Source organism: Medicago truncatula, chromosome 4 (genome assembly GCF_003473485.1).
Source record: "Medicago truncatula cultivar Jemalong A17 chromosome 4, MtrunA17r5.0-ANR, whole genome shotgun sequence".
NCBI lineage: Eukaryota > Viridiplantae > Streptophyta > Magnoliopsida > Fabales > Fabaceae > Medicago > Medicago truncatula.
This window is the reverse complement of record NC_053045.1, coordinates 63,540,033-63,557,920: the sequence shown is the minus strand read 5'-3', so window position 1 is coordinate 63,557,920 and position 17,888 is coordinate 63,540,033. Positions and strand designations below refer to the sequence as shown.

At 33.1% G+C, this 17,888-nt stretch overlaps 3 protein-coding genes across 4 annotated transcripts; 2 read left to right on the top strand and 1 right to left on the bottom strand.

Annotated features, from left to right (window-relative positions):
* Window positions 1-6,668: 6,668 nt before the first annotated feature.
* Window positions 6,669-8,460, top strand: LOC11439569 (putative pectate lyase 2). Of its 2 annotated transcripts, none has more exons than XM_039832514.1 (4): window positions 6,669-7,434; window positions 7,533-7,636; window positions 7,849-7,984; window positions 8,093-8,460. In XM_039832514.1, the coding sequence occupies exons 1-4, from the start codon at window positions 6,739-6,741 to the stop codon at window positions 8,318-8,320; spliced, it is 1,164 nt and encodes a 387-aa protein (XP_039688448.1). In that variant the 5' UTR covers window positions 6,669-6,738; the 3' UTR covers window positions 8,321-8,460. The 2 variants fall into 2 exon arrangements, with proteins under 2 accessions (XP_039688448.1, XP_003610466.1); XM_003610418.4 differs by having other exon boundaries at window positions 6,677-7,434; window positions 7,849-7,987; window positions 8,097-8,460.
* A 58-nt stretch (window positions 8,461-8,518) lies between these two features.
* On the bottom strand, window positions 8,519-10,349 carry LOC11438635 (wall-associated receptor kinase 2). The gene is made up of 3 exons (XM_003610417.4): window positions 9,415-10,349; window positions 9,041-9,085; window positions 8,519-8,921 (listed from the first exon to the last, which is right to left on the bottom strand). Exons 1-3 carry the CDS (start codon window positions 10,244-10,246, stop codon window positions 8,794-8,796), a joined length of 1,005 nt encoding a protein of 334 aa, XP_003610465.2. The 5' UTR covers window positions 10,247-10,349; the 3' UTR covers window positions 8,519-8,793.
* A 3,656-nt stretch (window positions 10,350-14,005) lies between these two features.
* Window positions 14,006-16,432, top strand: LOC11439068 (probable WRKY transcription factor 31). The gene is made up of 6 exons (XM_003610415.4): window positions 14,006-14,432; window positions 14,517-14,621; window positions 14,722-14,877; window positions 14,957-15,235; window positions 15,334-15,447; window positions 15,573-16,432. The coding sequence occupies exons 1-6, from the start codon at window positions 14,178-14,180 to the stop codon at window positions 16,158-16,160; spliced, it is 1,497 nt and encodes a 498-aa protein (XP_003610463.2). The 5' UTR covers window positions 14,006-14,177; the 3' UTR covers window positions 16,161-16,432.
* The last annotated feature ends 1,456 nt before the right edge of the window (window positions 16,433-17,888 follow it).

The following is a 17,888-nucleotide window of genomic DNA, read 5'->3' as shown; positions in this document are numbered from 1 at the left end:
AGAATTGGTTTTGATGGTTTGGCTAGAGTTGAAGCCATTGGCTTCTCCGGTGGTATTTGGTGCTTATGGAAAACTAAAGCTCTTTCTGTTCAAATTATTAGTGAGTCCTTGCATTTTATTTGTCATTTATGCTAGCCCTCAATTACATCTTCGTGAGTTGTTGTGAGATGATCTTAATTAAAACTTTTCATAGTTCTAATCGATATAACAACAACTACTAACTAGTAATAGTAATAGTAATAGAAGAATAAAAGAAAAGATAAATAGCAAGACAATGGCCACAATCGTTAGTTCATATAGTTCAATCTGTTGGAACAAAATGTGTTTAACATTATCCTTTGAAAATTTTGATGATAACAAGGTATTAAAAATTGTTAATTGGATTTGCTAACATTTGTTCAAGTGTACAAGACCATAGACAAGTTTGATATCTTTATTTGGTTCTGGAAGAACAAAAGAGAGCTAAGGAATCAACAAAAAGGAAGCTTGAAGCGTCTGAAGAGAAGTGCTCCTGAAGTGATGACGTCATCAGAAGCAAGATCATCAGAAGCTGAAGTTCATTAGGAGATGCAAGACTTAAAGCTTCAAAAGGCTGTTCAATGGATTTAATCATGCCTAACATTGCAGAAGACCAGAAGAGTGAAGCAACAACTATTTTGAAAGGATTTGAAAGCATTGGATGCTTGTTCTTTGAAGAGCGTTGACATAGTACAATTGTACGAAGTGTACAACCACTATCTCCACTACTCAGTTTGTGTCTCTGCTACAAGACAATAATAACAGCTCTGCCTGCAACAATGTTCCTTCATACTTGGAATGAATTTGAAATTGATCCTTCATAGGACAATAACCATATCAGGCAAAAGATCATTGGTGATTGATCAAAGCTTCAAACGACTCTATTTTTATGTGCTAACAATTCACAACGTCTCTTTCACACCTCTATATAAAGGAGTGAAGACTTAGAGAATGGCGAGACTATACAACAATTTGAAAGCGCCAAAACTCTGCTGAAATTGTTCTGCATCAAAAGTTCACTTAGAATTTCTTATCAAAGTTCATATCTTAGAAATTGTATCTGATTTGTATTGTGAACACCACTGATTGTATATCAAGTGTTCAACCTCAAACAATTTTCCGTGTAATTCTGTTTGAATAGAAGTCTCTTGCAGTTGTGCTTGAGCATAGAAGTCTCTTGATTGTGTTCAGGAGCATAGGAAATCTCTTGCAGTTGTGCTTGAGTAATTTGAAGTCTCTTGCTAAGTTTAGCAGTGAGCAGTTGTAATCAGATATTACATTTTTAGTGAACTCTCCTTGGAAGTGCAAGGGGGACATGACTACTTCCGTTTTGTGGAAGGAACCTGTATAATTGTTTTGTGTCTTTCTTCTTTCTCTCTCTGTTTTATCCACTGCATTTAGTCTTGAACATCACTTCAGAAGTAGAACTTTATCTGCTTCTGATCAGTGTTTTCAGCTTAGGAGAAAATGAAGGAAAAACTCACACAATTCAAACCCCCTTCCTGTGTTTTTTCTCACCTTCACAATCATGTATGTCTACGTCCCGATTACAAAGCAGTTGTAGCTCCATAGTATTAATTGAATGAATTAGTGTTGACAGTTTACAAGTCATATATATAATAATACAATTCAGATTACAACAATACCACTCAACCACACCGTGGGGCTCTATCAGCCCATGCACCCCCAGTCGCCCACAACAAATACAAGGTTGTTACTTGCTAAGCTCGCTAAACTCCCTCGCCTCTTTCCCCTTTTCCATTGCTTATAAGCCATACTCATCAATTTCCACCATGACGAATAATATCAAACCCCTTTGAAGATTAACTGCATGTCATGGGTGTAACACCCTATTTCTATTTAAGCAATAAAACATGCGAATAATACATTTATTCAAGAAATAGAGGCTACGTCACATTCAAAATTCAAAAATCATAAACATGTATATAAACCTCAACAGTCGCAGCGGAATATAAACCAGAGTAATCCAATATACATGTCATGAAACAATAATTACATCAACATAGATGCATCTCAAAAATCCAAACATAAGGATAATCTCCAGACATAACAAAAGTTCAAAATAAAGATAATCTAGACTGACACAACGAAGCCTAGATCAGAGCCGACTACACACTAAACACCGATATCTCCCGATATCCACCAAGCATAAAACTCACCAAGCATCTAATCATGCACAACGTCTACCCATCCATACAGATAGGCAGGCGGTCCATCACAGATCCACTGGGGGTAAGTATTACATAAACATAATCCAATAACTGTTAACATGGATATTTCAATTTAAACATCATGCACTTAATCAATAATAATATCCATATATATATATATATATATATATATATATATATATATATATATACTTACATCATAATTCCAATATCTCACATCAATTAATCACCAATCTTATGTGTCATGAACAATCATCAAATCACAAATATTCATACACAATCATCAATCACCTTTCATGAACAATCACCAACCACATTTATCATGAACAATCATTAATCACATTTCATGAACAATCACCAACCACATTCACAACTAGGACTCATGCCACAATCATGATATGATCCTAGACACAACTCTATATGCATGCGGTACCGGTCACACCAATATTAGGCCGTCGCCCTGATGCCGACAGAACATCATAATCACACCATCGCACCATTTGGATATATAAAAATATCCGTCACCATCAGTCATGTATGCATGAACGTATGACTCAACAACAATGCATATGTTCACACAATAACTCACCACATTGGATATACAATCCGTCACCATCAGTCATGTATGCATAAACATATACCTCAACAATAATAAATATGTTCATACAAACAATTCACACAATCTCACCAATATTACTTGCATAAATGCATCCACACCAATTTATCATTTCTCGACATATATGAACTCACCAACAATTCACAACATCATATATATATATATATATATATATATATATATATATATATATATATTCACCCACCATATCATAATAAATAATGTATATGGATCCACCAATATCATCACCTTCACATAATTTCACATCAAATACATGATTTGCTCACATTCCAAGTAAAGAGGAAAATACGTCATCTTAAGATAAACATCACATTCCATATTCAACTATCACGTATAGTTTCACCAATACAAGCATTTCTTACATCCTAAGTAAGATAGCATACTTATCTCATGATAAACATCATATTCAATACAATCATTCAATTTTACAACTTCACTTAGTCATATAAGAATGGTCACAATAACTCACAAGACAATTGACTTAAGAAACATTTCCGACAAAAATCCAAATCATGTGGCAAACGACCAACATTGATAATTTTCAAAGTTAGGCAACTTATTCAAGTTTGAAATCCTACAATTCAATCTTAATCAATCATATAAGTATGAGCATAGGCCACTTACGAATTATCAATCATTAGCTCAAAGATTAGCCTAAGTTCGTATGAGAAAACCCAAGACAAAACGACATTTTAGCACAAAACCCGTTTTCACCGATTCAACTTCGCCCAAAATATTTCTCAAGCCATCAACACATTCACATTCTCAAATACATAAATGCATACTCAATTATTTACTCTAAGCACTTCATTAAACCCAATATCAAGTTTGGAAAAGTTCCACAGCTCCTAGAAAAAGTTATGATAAGTTTTCACAAAAATCCACATGACCCATGTGTAATAATTTGATCATAACTCAAGTTCTAAAAATCATTTGGAAGTCAAACCAAAGCCATTAGAAAGCTAACATAATTATCTAAAACTTTCATGTTTACACCAAAAGCCAATTCAAAACAGAAACGGGTGAAAAATATGAATGTTTTCCAGATTTGTTTGACAGAAAATCGGTGGCCGATTTTCGTCGAACCAAAACTGGAAAATCAGCTCAGAAATCGGTGGCCGATTTTGGGCTTCATAGCAGTTTAAAAATCAGCTTAACAATGCGTTTTTGACTCAAGAATCACTCTTAAATCACTAGACTTAACACACAAGACTCCCAAATTAAATCAAACATTACCCATAATCATAACACTTGTAAATAACACTTATACCACTTCAAATCATCAAGTTCACATCCAAAATCATAATCAACCCATTTTCATCAAAACACCAACATCATCTCATTTCTCAACAACAAATCATGAATCATGCAAACCCAAGCCATGAATTATCATCAACAACATAATTTAACAACAACAACAACAATTGATCATGAAACTTATCACAATTCATCAACAACAATGTATAATTCACCAATTGAGTATATTTTCACACATACCCATTTTTCATACTTAGAACATACAATTCAACTAACAACAATTCAATCATTCATAACTTCATACATCTAAACATGTCATCATAATTAGAGCACGAATTTCATCACATATGAACAATTAATCAATTCATCCAATTAAGCACTTATCATACAAATAATTGAAAATTTCAAAAGTGATTATGATGAAGACTAACCCCCTTACCTTAGATAAGGATCAACCCAAACTTAGGCTTCAATTTAGCTCCTAAGCTCACCCAATTCTTGGTTCTTCAAGTTCTCCTCTTCTAACCCTTTTTCTTCTCTTCCCCACTTTCTTTCTCTACCTCTCTCTAGAAATATCTTATGAAATGAAATGAATGATATTTCCTAAGGCATCTCATAAGGTATATTGCCCTTAATGGGCTTAACTTAGTTTCTAGTGGACTTAACTCATTTCTATTCAAACCAAAAATGTTTCTACACTCTAACCGGCAATTCACTAATAACGGTTAATTACGGTAAGATGTCACTAACGGTCACTAAACGGTAAAATCTCAATTTTACTCTAGTAACTTAATGAAATAACTATTCTCTCTAATCACTAAAAGTAACTCTCACCAAAACTTACAATTTTACCCGTTCTCACCAAATGACCAAAATACCGTTAAGTCCAAAATGATTAAAATACCATTCTAACACGGAAACCCATGAAAATGCACCCAATGATGAATATTCACACACAAGCACATATAACACGTAATAAAAGTAATTAAAATAAATAAATCGGGGTGTTACAACTCTCCCCCCTAAAAAGAATTTTCGTCCTCGAAAATTACCTGAAGGAAACAACTCCGGATACGAAACCGTCATCATACTCTCCGGCTCCCAAGTGGCACTCTCACCGGTCGGTCCAACCCAAATCACTTTGACCAAAACAATCTCTTTGTCACGCAAACGCTTCATCTCACGATCATCAATCCTAACCGGCCAAGTCTCAACGGTCAAATTATTTCTTACTTCCAATTCATCCACTTGAATCACATGAGACGCATCATGCACGTACTTCCTCAACTGAGACACATGAAACACATTATGAAGATTCGACAAAGACGGTGGTAACGCAATCCGATACGCTACAACCCCAACCTTCTCAATAACATCAAACGGTCCAACAAAACGAGAAGTCAACTTCATACACTTCAAAGCTCGACCAACACCAGTTACAGGATTCACCCTCAAAAACACATGATCACCAACTTGAAACTCAATATCCTTTCTCCTCTTATCATGATAACTCTTCTGTCTACTCTGAGACGCTTTCATCTTCTACTGAATCATCTTAACCTTTTCCGTAGTTTCTTGTACAACTTCTGGTCCTAACAAAGCACTTTCACCTGATTCAAACCAACACAACAGTGTCCTACACCTCCTACCATACAAAGCCTCAAACGGTGCCATTCCGATACTAGAATGTAAACTGTTGTTGTAAGTAAACTCAATCAACGGTAAACATTCGTCCCAACTGACACCTTGCTTCAAAACAGCTTATTTTAAAACAACTTATTTTATGCAAAACAGCTTATTTTAAAAAACAACTTATTTTATGCAAACAACTTATTTTAAAAAACATCTTATTCAATACAACTTATTTTATGAAACAGCTTGTTTTAAAAAAAAAAAGATTATTTTATGCAAAACAACTTATTTAAAAAAACAACTTATTCAAAACAACTTATTTTATGAAAAACAACTTATTTTTTATGAATAAATTATTTTTTAAAAAGAGATCGTACTAAGTTGTTTTAGATTTTATAAAAAAAACACTCTCCATTCTCTGGAAGAAGTACTTTTAAATTTATAATACTCCTAACAATTTTGCAAGTCAAACAATATATACTTATGTAAGTTGATAAGTTTTCATAAACGAATTAAAGTTAATCTAAATTAGGCTCCATTGTAACTTCTAGCATAATTGACAAATTAGTTAAATATTTAAAACTAAATTCTAATTTTACTTAGCTTTTGACTTAAATATAAGTTATTATATTGAATCCAAGCATGAGAATTTCACAAGACGTGCTTGTCCTACTTAAAAGCCGTCCAAATATATAGATTTCTGAGGAGCTTTCTATTGTAAACACTAATTAACTTCCTATGTCCATTGAATCATCATCATTTTATTCTAATAACACACCACTTTAAAAAAAAATAAAATGGAAGTATAACTTTTGTATCAAAGTTTAAGAAATTGTATAGTAAGTCAACTAACCAAGCTCGTGCAACCACGTTTAATGTTAACTAAACTCAAAAAATGTTTAAGTCAAGCTCCTAAAATGTATGCACAACCTTCTCCTCACCTATTAAATGAGCACATTGTTCCCTTTGTAATTACTTCAACCTCAACACAATCACTTAATCATGGCCATTTCAACTTCACTCCTCTTACTTTCATGCTTCTTACTACCAATTGTTCTAAGCTTTGTTAATGCCTATTCCAAAGAGAACTACTATAACACTAACAAACCATACCTCAACAAGATAGATTCTTGTTGGCGCGCCAAACCGAATTGGGCGTTGAATCGAAAAGCCTTAGCTGATTGTGCTATTGGTTTTGGCAAAGATTCAATTGGAGGCAAATATGGTGCAATATATATTGTTACAGATTCCTCCGATGACCCTGCAAATCCAAAACCAGGTACACTTCGTTATGGCGCGATACAAACGAAGCCGCTTTGGATCATTTTCGAAAGGAACATGGTTCTTACTCTAAAGAATGAACTTATTATGAATAGTTACAAGACTATTGATGGTAGAGGAGTTAAAGTTGAGATTGGAAATGGACCTTGTATTACAATACAAGGTGTTAGTCATGTTATTATACATGGAATTAGCATTCATGATTGTAAACCAAGTAAAGCTGGACTTGTTAGAAGTACTCCTGATCATGTCGGCCGTCGTCGAGGTGCCGATGGCGATGCTATTAGTATATTTGCTTCCTCAAATATTTGGATTGATCATTGCTTTTTGGCTCGTTCAACTGATGGACTAATTGATATTATTCATGCCTCAACTGCTATTACCATTTCTAACAATTACTTCACCCAGCATGACAAAGTAAGTTTAACAATATGGTTTCTTTTTACCATGAATTAACAACCTCTTAATTGATTATTATAATATATGCATGCATTGACTAATATAAGTTCTTTCAGGTTATGTTGCTAGGACACAATGATGAATACACTGCAGATAAGATAATGAAAGTAACAATAGTCTTCAATCGGTTTGGCAGTGGGCTAATTGAAAGGATGCCAAGGTTAGACTAATGCTATTTATGGATTAAGTATACATCTATCTATTATATTATATACTTAGCGACTAAATTGCTATGAAACACTGATACAGACACAAGCGCAAGATAGGAGGATACTCACACCGACACATTGAAAACTCTAATTTATACGGTGTACATTATATTGACTTTGATGATATATAAATTAAAATATTGAGTTGTTGATGAATGTGCAGGGTAAGATTTGGTTATGCTCATGTGGTGAACAACAAATATGATCAGTGGCAAATGTATGCTATAGGAGGAAGTGCTAACCCAACCATTTTAAGTGAAGGCAACTTTTATAATGCACCAAATGACCATACTAAAAAACAGGTAAAAACAAACATAGTATTAAGAATAATATATAGTTTAATTAATTTCATAATTCAATCATTTAAGATATTGACTTTGGTGTGGTTATTTATTTTTGTACGTGTGACAGATTACCAAGAGGGAATCAAAGGGAAATTGGAAGAGTTGGAAATGGAGATCTTCAAAGGATTATTTTTCAAATGGTGCTTATTTTATACCATCTGGATATGGAAGTTGTGCACCAAATTATACACCTGCTCAATCTTTTGTGGCTGTTCCAGGTTATATGGTACCTGCTATAACTCTCAATGCAGGTCCATTGAGTTGTTTTGTTGGGAGGTCATGTTAATATAGTGAAGATATATTAATGTATCACATATCACAAGTTCACATCTAATGAAACTGTTTTGTAGAAAATTAGCTTTGTATCATTTGGCATTTTCAATATTATTTTGGATAATGCATTGCAACAGTGTTTTTTTTTTCTTTCTCAATTACTTGAGATAAAATATAATCAAACATTAAGATGCCAACAAGTAATTATCAGAAAAATTGTGAAGCAAGTCTATGGCCTGACCATCCTTGGATAATCAAATAAGTGTTTATAATAAGCTATTTTAAAAAAAAAATTAAAATAAAGTCAAACTATTATCATATGAGCTATAAGTAGTTTTCATAAGCTATTATGAACTTACGTACATGTTATAAGTTTTTTCAAGTAGTCTCACTAATATTTATAACAATAGATAAACTCAAATATAGCAATCAAAACATGGCTTATGAGTAAGAAGAGGCCCCATAATTGTATGTATGTGGTTGGTTTGCATTTAGAAAAGCCTGTTCTCATTGCTTTGAACCCCACATGTTACTGGTGCTTTAGCTTTCATTTTCTTTAAGTACCAAATGCCACCTCCAATTCCAAGTGCTCCAAAAGCTGAAATAGCAGTAACTGTCCCTGCAGCCAGAATTCCAAATCCAACACACAAAACAAAACCACAAACATAAGCCTAATTTTCAACTTCAAAAACCCTGGCTTTGTGAATATTAATTACTAATTAAGTTCATTTCAATCACCTGCAATTACATGGACATTCCTACTGTGCCTTGCATTCTCATGATCTGCCAAACAAATAATAAATCCAATTAAATTAATTCAAAACCATCTAAAAGTTGTTACTCAATGGTGCAATAATCGTCTTCCTACCAACACTATGTTAGTACGACTGAAACTAGACTTAGATCCCTTAAGCAAGTTCTGAGGTTCGAACTTTGTCGATGGAAAAAAAAAAAAAAAAAAAAACGAAGTTGCGAGACCCCGCTGCTAAAAAGGTAATCATCCAAGTCGATAGATACTTTGCACCAATAACATGATTAAAAAAGTAATAATTGTTTTGTTTCCTAAGTCACAATCACAAGATAAAATAGGATAATGTGTTTGTTTGACATACCATTACAATGAGTAGTGAAATTTCCCTCCTTACATAAACACAAGAAACTCTGAGTCTGTGTATCAAATCCACAAGTTCCACCACCGCCTTTGGATTGGTCCTGACATTGAAGACACCGCGTCGTCACTGGAATATCAAAATCAATTCTAATCCCATATTGAGGAACTTGATCATAAAGCTGAGGAGCTCCAACATTTCTCCAATAAACACTAGCATAACTTGTACAATACTCAAGCATCAACCTCAATGATTCAGTAGCTTTAGGTTTATAAGAACAACAAGAACTACCACTCATCGCAAAAGAACACTCTGGCAAATGTCTACAAAGATAACTAGCACTATCACAAGATGAATCACAGTGTTCAGGAAATTGTTCACAAAACACAGGCTTTGGTTTTACAATAACTTTTTCTTCACTACAATTGAAGAAAATATACTGATTTTGAGACGAAAGCTTGAAACGTGTGCTTGTGTCTAAACTAAATGGTCTTGTTGGTCGATAATTGACACCGTCTTCACAGTTCCACATGAATGGATCAGTGACTACAATGTGTGGATCAATATAGCTAACATTATGAATAGGGTATCTACCAGAAGGTGTTCTTAGTTCAAGCTTTTGTGTATCAGAACAAGAAAGAATGAATCTGTAATATGGACTTCCACAGCCATCATCAATGGAAAAAGGATATTGGATTGGAATGGAACCACATGAAGTTCTACAAAGGGTGGATTGAGATTTTGTGAGAATGGAGAATAAGTAAATGAGTTGAATTATTGATAGTAATAAGATTGGTTTTTGTTTTTTTGTGATAATTAGATGGAAACTCATCATTAGAATTTAGAGATGAATGCATGAACAGATACTAGGTTGATGGTTTTTGAGTCAAAAGTGGTCTAAGAATTTTAAAGCTTGAAGTATGAGAGAATAATAATTATATCTGCAAGTGTTGTTGCTTTTTTGAGGACCTCCTTTTGCTTTTATTATTCCCTCACTATAGTTTCTTTAATCGTAAACTATTGATCTCTTTTTTTCTTTCTCAATTGTTAAGCTTTGCACAAATTATGGAGAGAATCTACTACAAGATGTTTGGAATCATTGAAGTAAATTGCACACACAATTTAATTTTGCACTCATTACAAACGTATCGATTAATGCTAGTTTAATGTGAAATTCAAAATCGTATTCTTTCAACAGGTATGTGTTTATACAACGTCTCAGGAGTCACTATTTTGACCAACTAAGCCTAACCATGTTATTAGCAAAAAAAGAAAAACTAAGCCTAACCATATTAGTTAGTTGGTTACTTGCACTGCAAGTAACTCAACTAACTGTAACTAACTTGTTGAATTACAACTAATTTAACACACATACCCGATTCTTAGCCTATACAAATATATCTAATTTGAATTACACTTCAACACTCCCGCTTATTTCAAATTCTCTAGGCTAATCACATGCATCTTCCTCATGTCTTTGAACTTTTCTATCTTCAATGGCTTGGTAAGAACATCTGCAGCTTGATCATCAGTCTTACAGTAGCTTAGAGTGATCCTTCCCGTGTTGACTTGATCTCTAAGGAAGTGAAACTTGACCTCAATGTGCTTGCATCTCCCAAGAGCTATGGAATGTTCAGCAAGGTCGGTTGTTGATTTGTTGTCGACCATAAGCTGAATACCCCCAACTAGCTCGATGGCTCCATTGCAAATCATAAAGTAAGGGTAGTTGCAAAAGGATTCTTGCAAAACCATGGCCTTAACATCGCGTAAATCTTTGCACCAGTTGTAGGAAAAGATATTGTGCGATTGGTAATAGTTGTGGCAAACTACTTCCAGTGTGAGTTTGTTCAACTAGATGTCAAGTTTGCGTTTCTCAATGGCAGACTTAAGGATGAAGTATATGTTGAACAACCTTAGGGTTTCATAGTTAAAGGTGGAGAAGACAATGTTTTATAACTCAACAAATCACTTTATGGCTTAAGACAAACACCAATTTATGCGGCTATTTCATTGGTATTGTCAATGTAGTTCCCCATCATTAGCTCTTTAGTTGGACTCATGTAATATATGAACATTGGGCCTTTGTATTTAACTATGTCAATTATAAAAGCAACAATAGAATAAAATAAGAAATTTTCTCATCTCACTTTCAGTTTTTCTCTTAGCCATCCGAAAATACCAAAATCCTCGTAACAATAGTTAACTTTTGCTCAGAACATTTTTTAAATTGGTTAAACCGATTTAAAAAGTGATTCATCCAATCTAAAAAGTGACGATTGTCACTTAACTACCGTTAGAGAGATGAAAAGTGACGATAGTTAAGTGTTGCTCCGTCAACGACATTCGCAAAAATAAGAGTTTTCATATCCCTCATTATTTTTTTTAACCAAAAAAAAGGGTCGACAAGCAACCAAATCAACAAATAAAATCAATCAATTTTCTTCTAAATAAAAACAGATACGCTAGTTGATAGAATAGGAAAAATTGAAAATACTGGTATTGTAAAATATAGTTTTTTGGGACACTATCGTAAAGACCAAATTACACGCGAAGGTCATTTAAATTATTTAATTATAAAAAGTTGGTCTTTTTTATTTTTTATGATTTAAATTCTTTAATTTATTTAATTGTAACAAGTTAGTTTTAAATATTTTTCATTCCACTTAGATCTTTATTTAATTGTATTGTTTAAACATCGAATAACTTACATTTTTAATATCAAATCTTTGAAATTGTTACGAAGTAACTTAAAGAACCTAATTAGTACCGAAAAACTTAAAAATTAACTTATTACAAATAAATAATTTAAAGGATATAAATGGTACGAAAAAAACTTAAATGATCAATTTATTCCATTTAAATAAAGTAAAGGTTCTATGATGTAGTTTGGCTCCATTGTGAAATATTGTTGTAATCTGTTAATCTAATTATAATTTTTTTCTCTTTCGTCATAAGAAAAGAATATTGGACATTAGCCATGTGATCAACTATGCATATTTTTTTGATTTGATTTGATTTTAAGGTTCTAACTTACGTACCAAACAGTCAATGTTCCAACCAGCATGCCTTTAATTTTCTTTCAAAAAGGGTATGTTCAATGTTCGACGGTGAAGTTTGTTTTCTTCTTTTTTGGTAGAAGTTTTGTTTCAAACAACTCTTCCTAGTCAAGGTATCAAGGTATAGAAAAGAAGATATAAGCCATAAATAATGGATTTTTTTCTTCGTTTGGTAAGGAAAGCCAAATAAAGCCTTTTCTCGTGCTATTTTTCAAAAGAATCATTAAGGCCATTCAAAGGAACTGAAGTTGAAAACTAACGTCGTCACAAGAAATTGAAACTAGCAATACTTTCAATTCATGGAAAGAAGAAAAAGTTGTATGAAGATAAGAATCTTTTATTAATAAGGCTTCACTTTTTGAAGAAGAACTTATATGAAAATAATTTGAATATAATAATACAGGAATATGCACCTATTCTGATAAGAGAAGTTTGAATCACACGGTGATTCTCTCTTAGGTTAAAATTATTACACTTAATTTTATCATTTCAAAATAATGATTATATGATTTTTTTTTTGTCAAGAAAATTAATGATTATCAAAAAATAAGATTCACGCATTTAAGTGTGGAGAAAGGAGGAATTTGGAGTTCTATCAAAGTGGTGTCACGTGTGGTGGTTAGAGTTCACACGTTTAAATGTCTGAGAAGTGAGGTTTCCGAGGTTCGAACTCCAACCCTGTATATAATATTCAACATCTCTACCAACTAAGTTAAGCTCACGGAAATCACATTATTATTATTATTAATAATAAACATGGCAAATGAGAAAATGAATTTTCTTATAAAAAAGTTTCTCACATATTTTTTCTCATGTTCCTCACTCTCGAACCTTGAATCCCCTCCCTCTAACCCATTATTATTGTTTTGTTTTTTTTGTTTTAGGAATTTTATTTTATTTTATTGTAAACTCTTTTTGTGTCTCTATTTTGATGAATGTCTGGTTTTAAACGGACTATCATATTATATGAGCGAAAATAATAAATTACAACAATAAAATACAAATAACCACTATAACTAATCACACAAAATTATAAACGGTAGACAAATTTACATTAAAAAATTGAGTTTTAAAAATTTGGAGCATTGATTCAGAAATCCAGTCAAAGCAGTAACTAGAACATTGTTACTAGATCTGTTTGCCATCTTTGACTTTCCTTATTTACCTTAATTGAAGGGATGAAGTTTGAACAAAAAAGAAGACTCCATGTGAAAGAGGACACGTAGTATTAATTATGAAAAGGATTAAATTAAAGATAGAGTCAAAGTGAGTTTTATATCCAAAAAAAAAAAGTCAAAAGTCAAATGAAATTGAATAAAAATATTAGTTACATGAGGTGGAGCGTTGAGATTTGAGGCAGATGAGGTAAGTTATGGGTATCCAAGTAAACAGAGATTTTCTAGCCTAATGACGCATTATCTGATGCAATGCAACTGAAAATGAAATAAATAAATAAATAAATAATTGAAAAAGGAAAAAGGAATATTTGGTTTATATTGTCCCAAGTAAACCCTTTTTGTAGGCGAGGCAATTGCAGCGGTAGAAGAAGACTTCACACAATTACAATTACTATTACTTCTCTCTCTTTGACTTCGTCACTCTCTTCTTCTTTCTTCTCCACGTCTTCTCTATATATCTTTCTTCATTCTAAATCATTTTTATTTTCTATTATAATAATAATTAATGATCTAGCTTTTTTCTTTCTTTAAGATGTTAACATTTCCGACGATGAATCTAATAAGCACAAACGGAGGAGCAACATGGTGTGATGAGAATGAGAATGAAGATGATGAAAACCGCGGCGGTGGCATGAATCGTGTAACTATGGATGAAGTTGATTTCTTCTCAAATGATAAATCAGAACAACAACAACAACAACAACTTGATGATCATGTTTCAATCAAGAAGACTAACAATAATCAGATTTACGATCCTCATTGCAATCTCCGCGCTCACCATGTCAACGTACGTATAAGCCTGTTTTTCTGTTAAAATAGGGATTACAACAACAACAACATTACATGCTAATTACTATTATTTTGATTGTAGACCGGTTTACAACTCCTTATTACAAACACTGGAAGTGATCAATCAATGATGGATGATAGAACTTCAATAAATGCTCAAGATAATAAGCGTGCCAAGACTCAACAGGTCAGGTCAATATCTCTTAACATATATCATGGCTGCTCAATCAATCTTATCAAATTTCATTACTACTTACTTATTTGCAAATATATACAATTTTTTTTAGACTGATCAATTGCAAGAGGAGCTTGGTCGTGTTAATGCAGAGAACCAAAAGCTGAAGGACATGCTTAGTGACATGAACAGTAGCTACACAAACTTGCATAACCGTTTTATATCCTTAATGCAACAGCAACAGAACCAAACCACAGAACATGATCATGTAATTAATTAATATTGTTTATACCCAATTAATTGAAATGATATTATGAAACTTAATGTATATGTTTTTTACATTTCAGATTGTCAATGGAAAAGCTGTGGAGAAAGGAGATGGTGTGGTGGCTAGAAAGTTCATGAATGGTCCAGCAGCAGAAGTAGATGATCAGCAAGAGCCTGAACCATGCACACCTCAGAACAATCATAAAGAGCCTGATCCGGACGCATCAGAACTAGTACAACTTTTGGACCGAAGTCAGCTTCCCAGATTAAACCCCTCCAACGCTGCTGATCAAGCCAATGCAGAAGCCACTATGAGAAAAGCACGAGTCTCAGTCCGTGCTAGATCAGAAGCCCACATGGTATATTATATTAGTGTGCATCGATAATAGAAATCTAATTCAATTATATCATTGATTACTTATAGCTGAATTGATTAACTAATTGATCACAATTGCAGATCAATGATGGATGCCAATGGCGAAAATACGGACAAAAAATGGCTAAAGGAAACCCTTGTCCTCGTGCCTATTATAGATGCACAATGGCTCTTGGTTGCCCCGTTCGCAAACAAGTGAGTCTTATTATTCTGATGAATCAATGTGTATAGTTCTAATAGTCTAATACTAGCTATTATTGCTTCTACAAAAATGTTACTCGTTTACTCTCATATTATGTGTCTCATTTGAAACATTCTAGGTTCAACGATGTGCGGAGGACAGATCAATTTTGATAACAACATATGAAGGGACACATAGCCATCCACTCCCACCTGCTGCTATGCCAATGGCATCGACCACCGCAGCTGCTGCTACCGTGTTACTATCTGGGTCAATGTCAAGTGCTGATGGGGTGATGAACCCCAATTTACTAGCCAGAATTCTTCCTAATTGCTCTTCTAGCATGGCCACACTCTCAGCATCAGCACCATTTCCTACTGTGACACTAGACCTTACACGCGACACTACAGATAATAACGGAAATTCTCCTTCCCAATTCCAGCTTGGACAGCCTCAAAACTTTGGATCAGGACAATTACCACAGGTGATTGCACAAGCACTTTATAACCAATCCAAATTCTCCGGCCTTCAAATGTCTCAAGATGTTGGAGGCTCTTCCCAGTTGCATCCAACTCAACAGGCATCATCACTAAGTGCCGCCATCACCGCGGATCCAAACTTCACGGCAGCACTCGCAGCTGCTATCTCCTCCATAATTGGTGCTGCTCCTCCCAGCAACAATAACAGTAATCCCAATATCATCAACAGTGCTACCTACAATCAGTAGCATATTTTTCAGGAAGCTAAAAGCTCTTGGGTTCTATAAGTCTGTTTGGCAAGAGAGCTTATGGCCTATGAGTCTATTTGCGTTTTGTTTAAATTTTGTTAGCCATAACATTCTTTAGTTTTTTAAAAAGAAAGTGGGACAGTTAAAATGAATTTGTGGATGTTCATTTTACTTTTGCTCACTATAGGTTTCAGAATAGAACATTCCATTCTTTTCTTCCTTGTTTCATCTTTATTTTTATTTTTATTTTGAAGGATTTGTTTCATCTTTAATAGTTCGGATATTAGGTACCCAAAAATGATAAATATAATTAATTTTTTTCCTTCCAATTTAGCAGAGGAAAAAAATACAAGGTCCTGGTAATTTTCATTTTATTTGTCATTTTTGAACTTGGCCACATTTTAACTCTAATGGGTTTGGTTCATTTTCTAAGAGTTTCGGGTTGACCTAAGCTAATTTTTTTGAGAAAGAGATAAATGTAAATTCTCTTTTGAGTCTAAGGTCTTTTTGGGCACCACCCCTTTGCTTTTAATTTCCTTCATAAAAATTATGACCACGAATTGTTAACTTGACCTGCATTCTAAAAGATTTTTTTTGTGGTGTTATTATAAAAGTATTTAAAACAACCATGTACACAATGAGCCTAAAAATGCGTCTAAAACAATAAAAAATGTTTCGGAAGAACATACTACTAATAATTTTCTCCATGGTCAATAAACACTGCTTTTACTTTTCGATATAGATAGATAACGACTTGTATCCTCTAAAAAAATAATTAATAATAAGTTTTCGTATAATTAATTAAATCAATGTGCAGGCGACTATCAGTCTCAAAAATACGTTATACGTGTGCCCTGTGTTCCTGGCTTTGAGTACACCAATAAGTTATTTCTTTTTTTAAGATTAATAGATCTTTATCCTACTGTAATATAAGTCATATCTGATTTTCTTTCTGTAAAATTTTTATTTTGATTCACCCCTATAAAATATTTTTTGTTTTGATTTACACCTCTAATAGGCCAAACAAAAACGAAAATTTTCTTGAAAAAAAAAATTGAATTGGTTTTTGTTTGGCCTATTAGGGGGTAAATCAAAACAATTTTTTTTTACAGGGGGTGAATCAAAATAAAAATTTTACAGGAAGAAAATTAGAAATGATTTATATTACAGGGAGTAAAGACCTATTAACTTTTTTTAACAATACACCAATAAGTTAATCAGTTATTTATTTATAAAATTATATGCATGATTAATGAATTATGAATATATAATGGAGAGGTTTTGCCTTAATTTCTTTTTAAATGAAAGTCTAAATTAGTTCATAAGCATAGTTCAGTTGGTAATTATCAGATGTATCATTTGTAAAGTTTGGAGTTCAAATCCTATATCTTAATTTGAGATATCAACGACGACAATATGTTTTCATTTAAAGAAGTTTATAACTTGATATCAAATTTTGAAGCAATTGTTGATTCCCCTCTGTTTAAAGTCACTTGAAATAAGTTTGTTCTATTGAAGATATCAGTGTTTGTTTGGAGATTATTGCATAATCGTCTTTCAATCAAAGATAATTTAATTTGAATTGGAATGCAAAGTTTATTATCTCTTCATGTGTTGATGGACATGACTTGAACAAAACATCTAAACATTTATTAATTCTTTGATTGTCTTGTCTTTGGAAAATTATGAGTAGATGTTTTGTCTTGGTTGGGATTTAGATGAGCAATG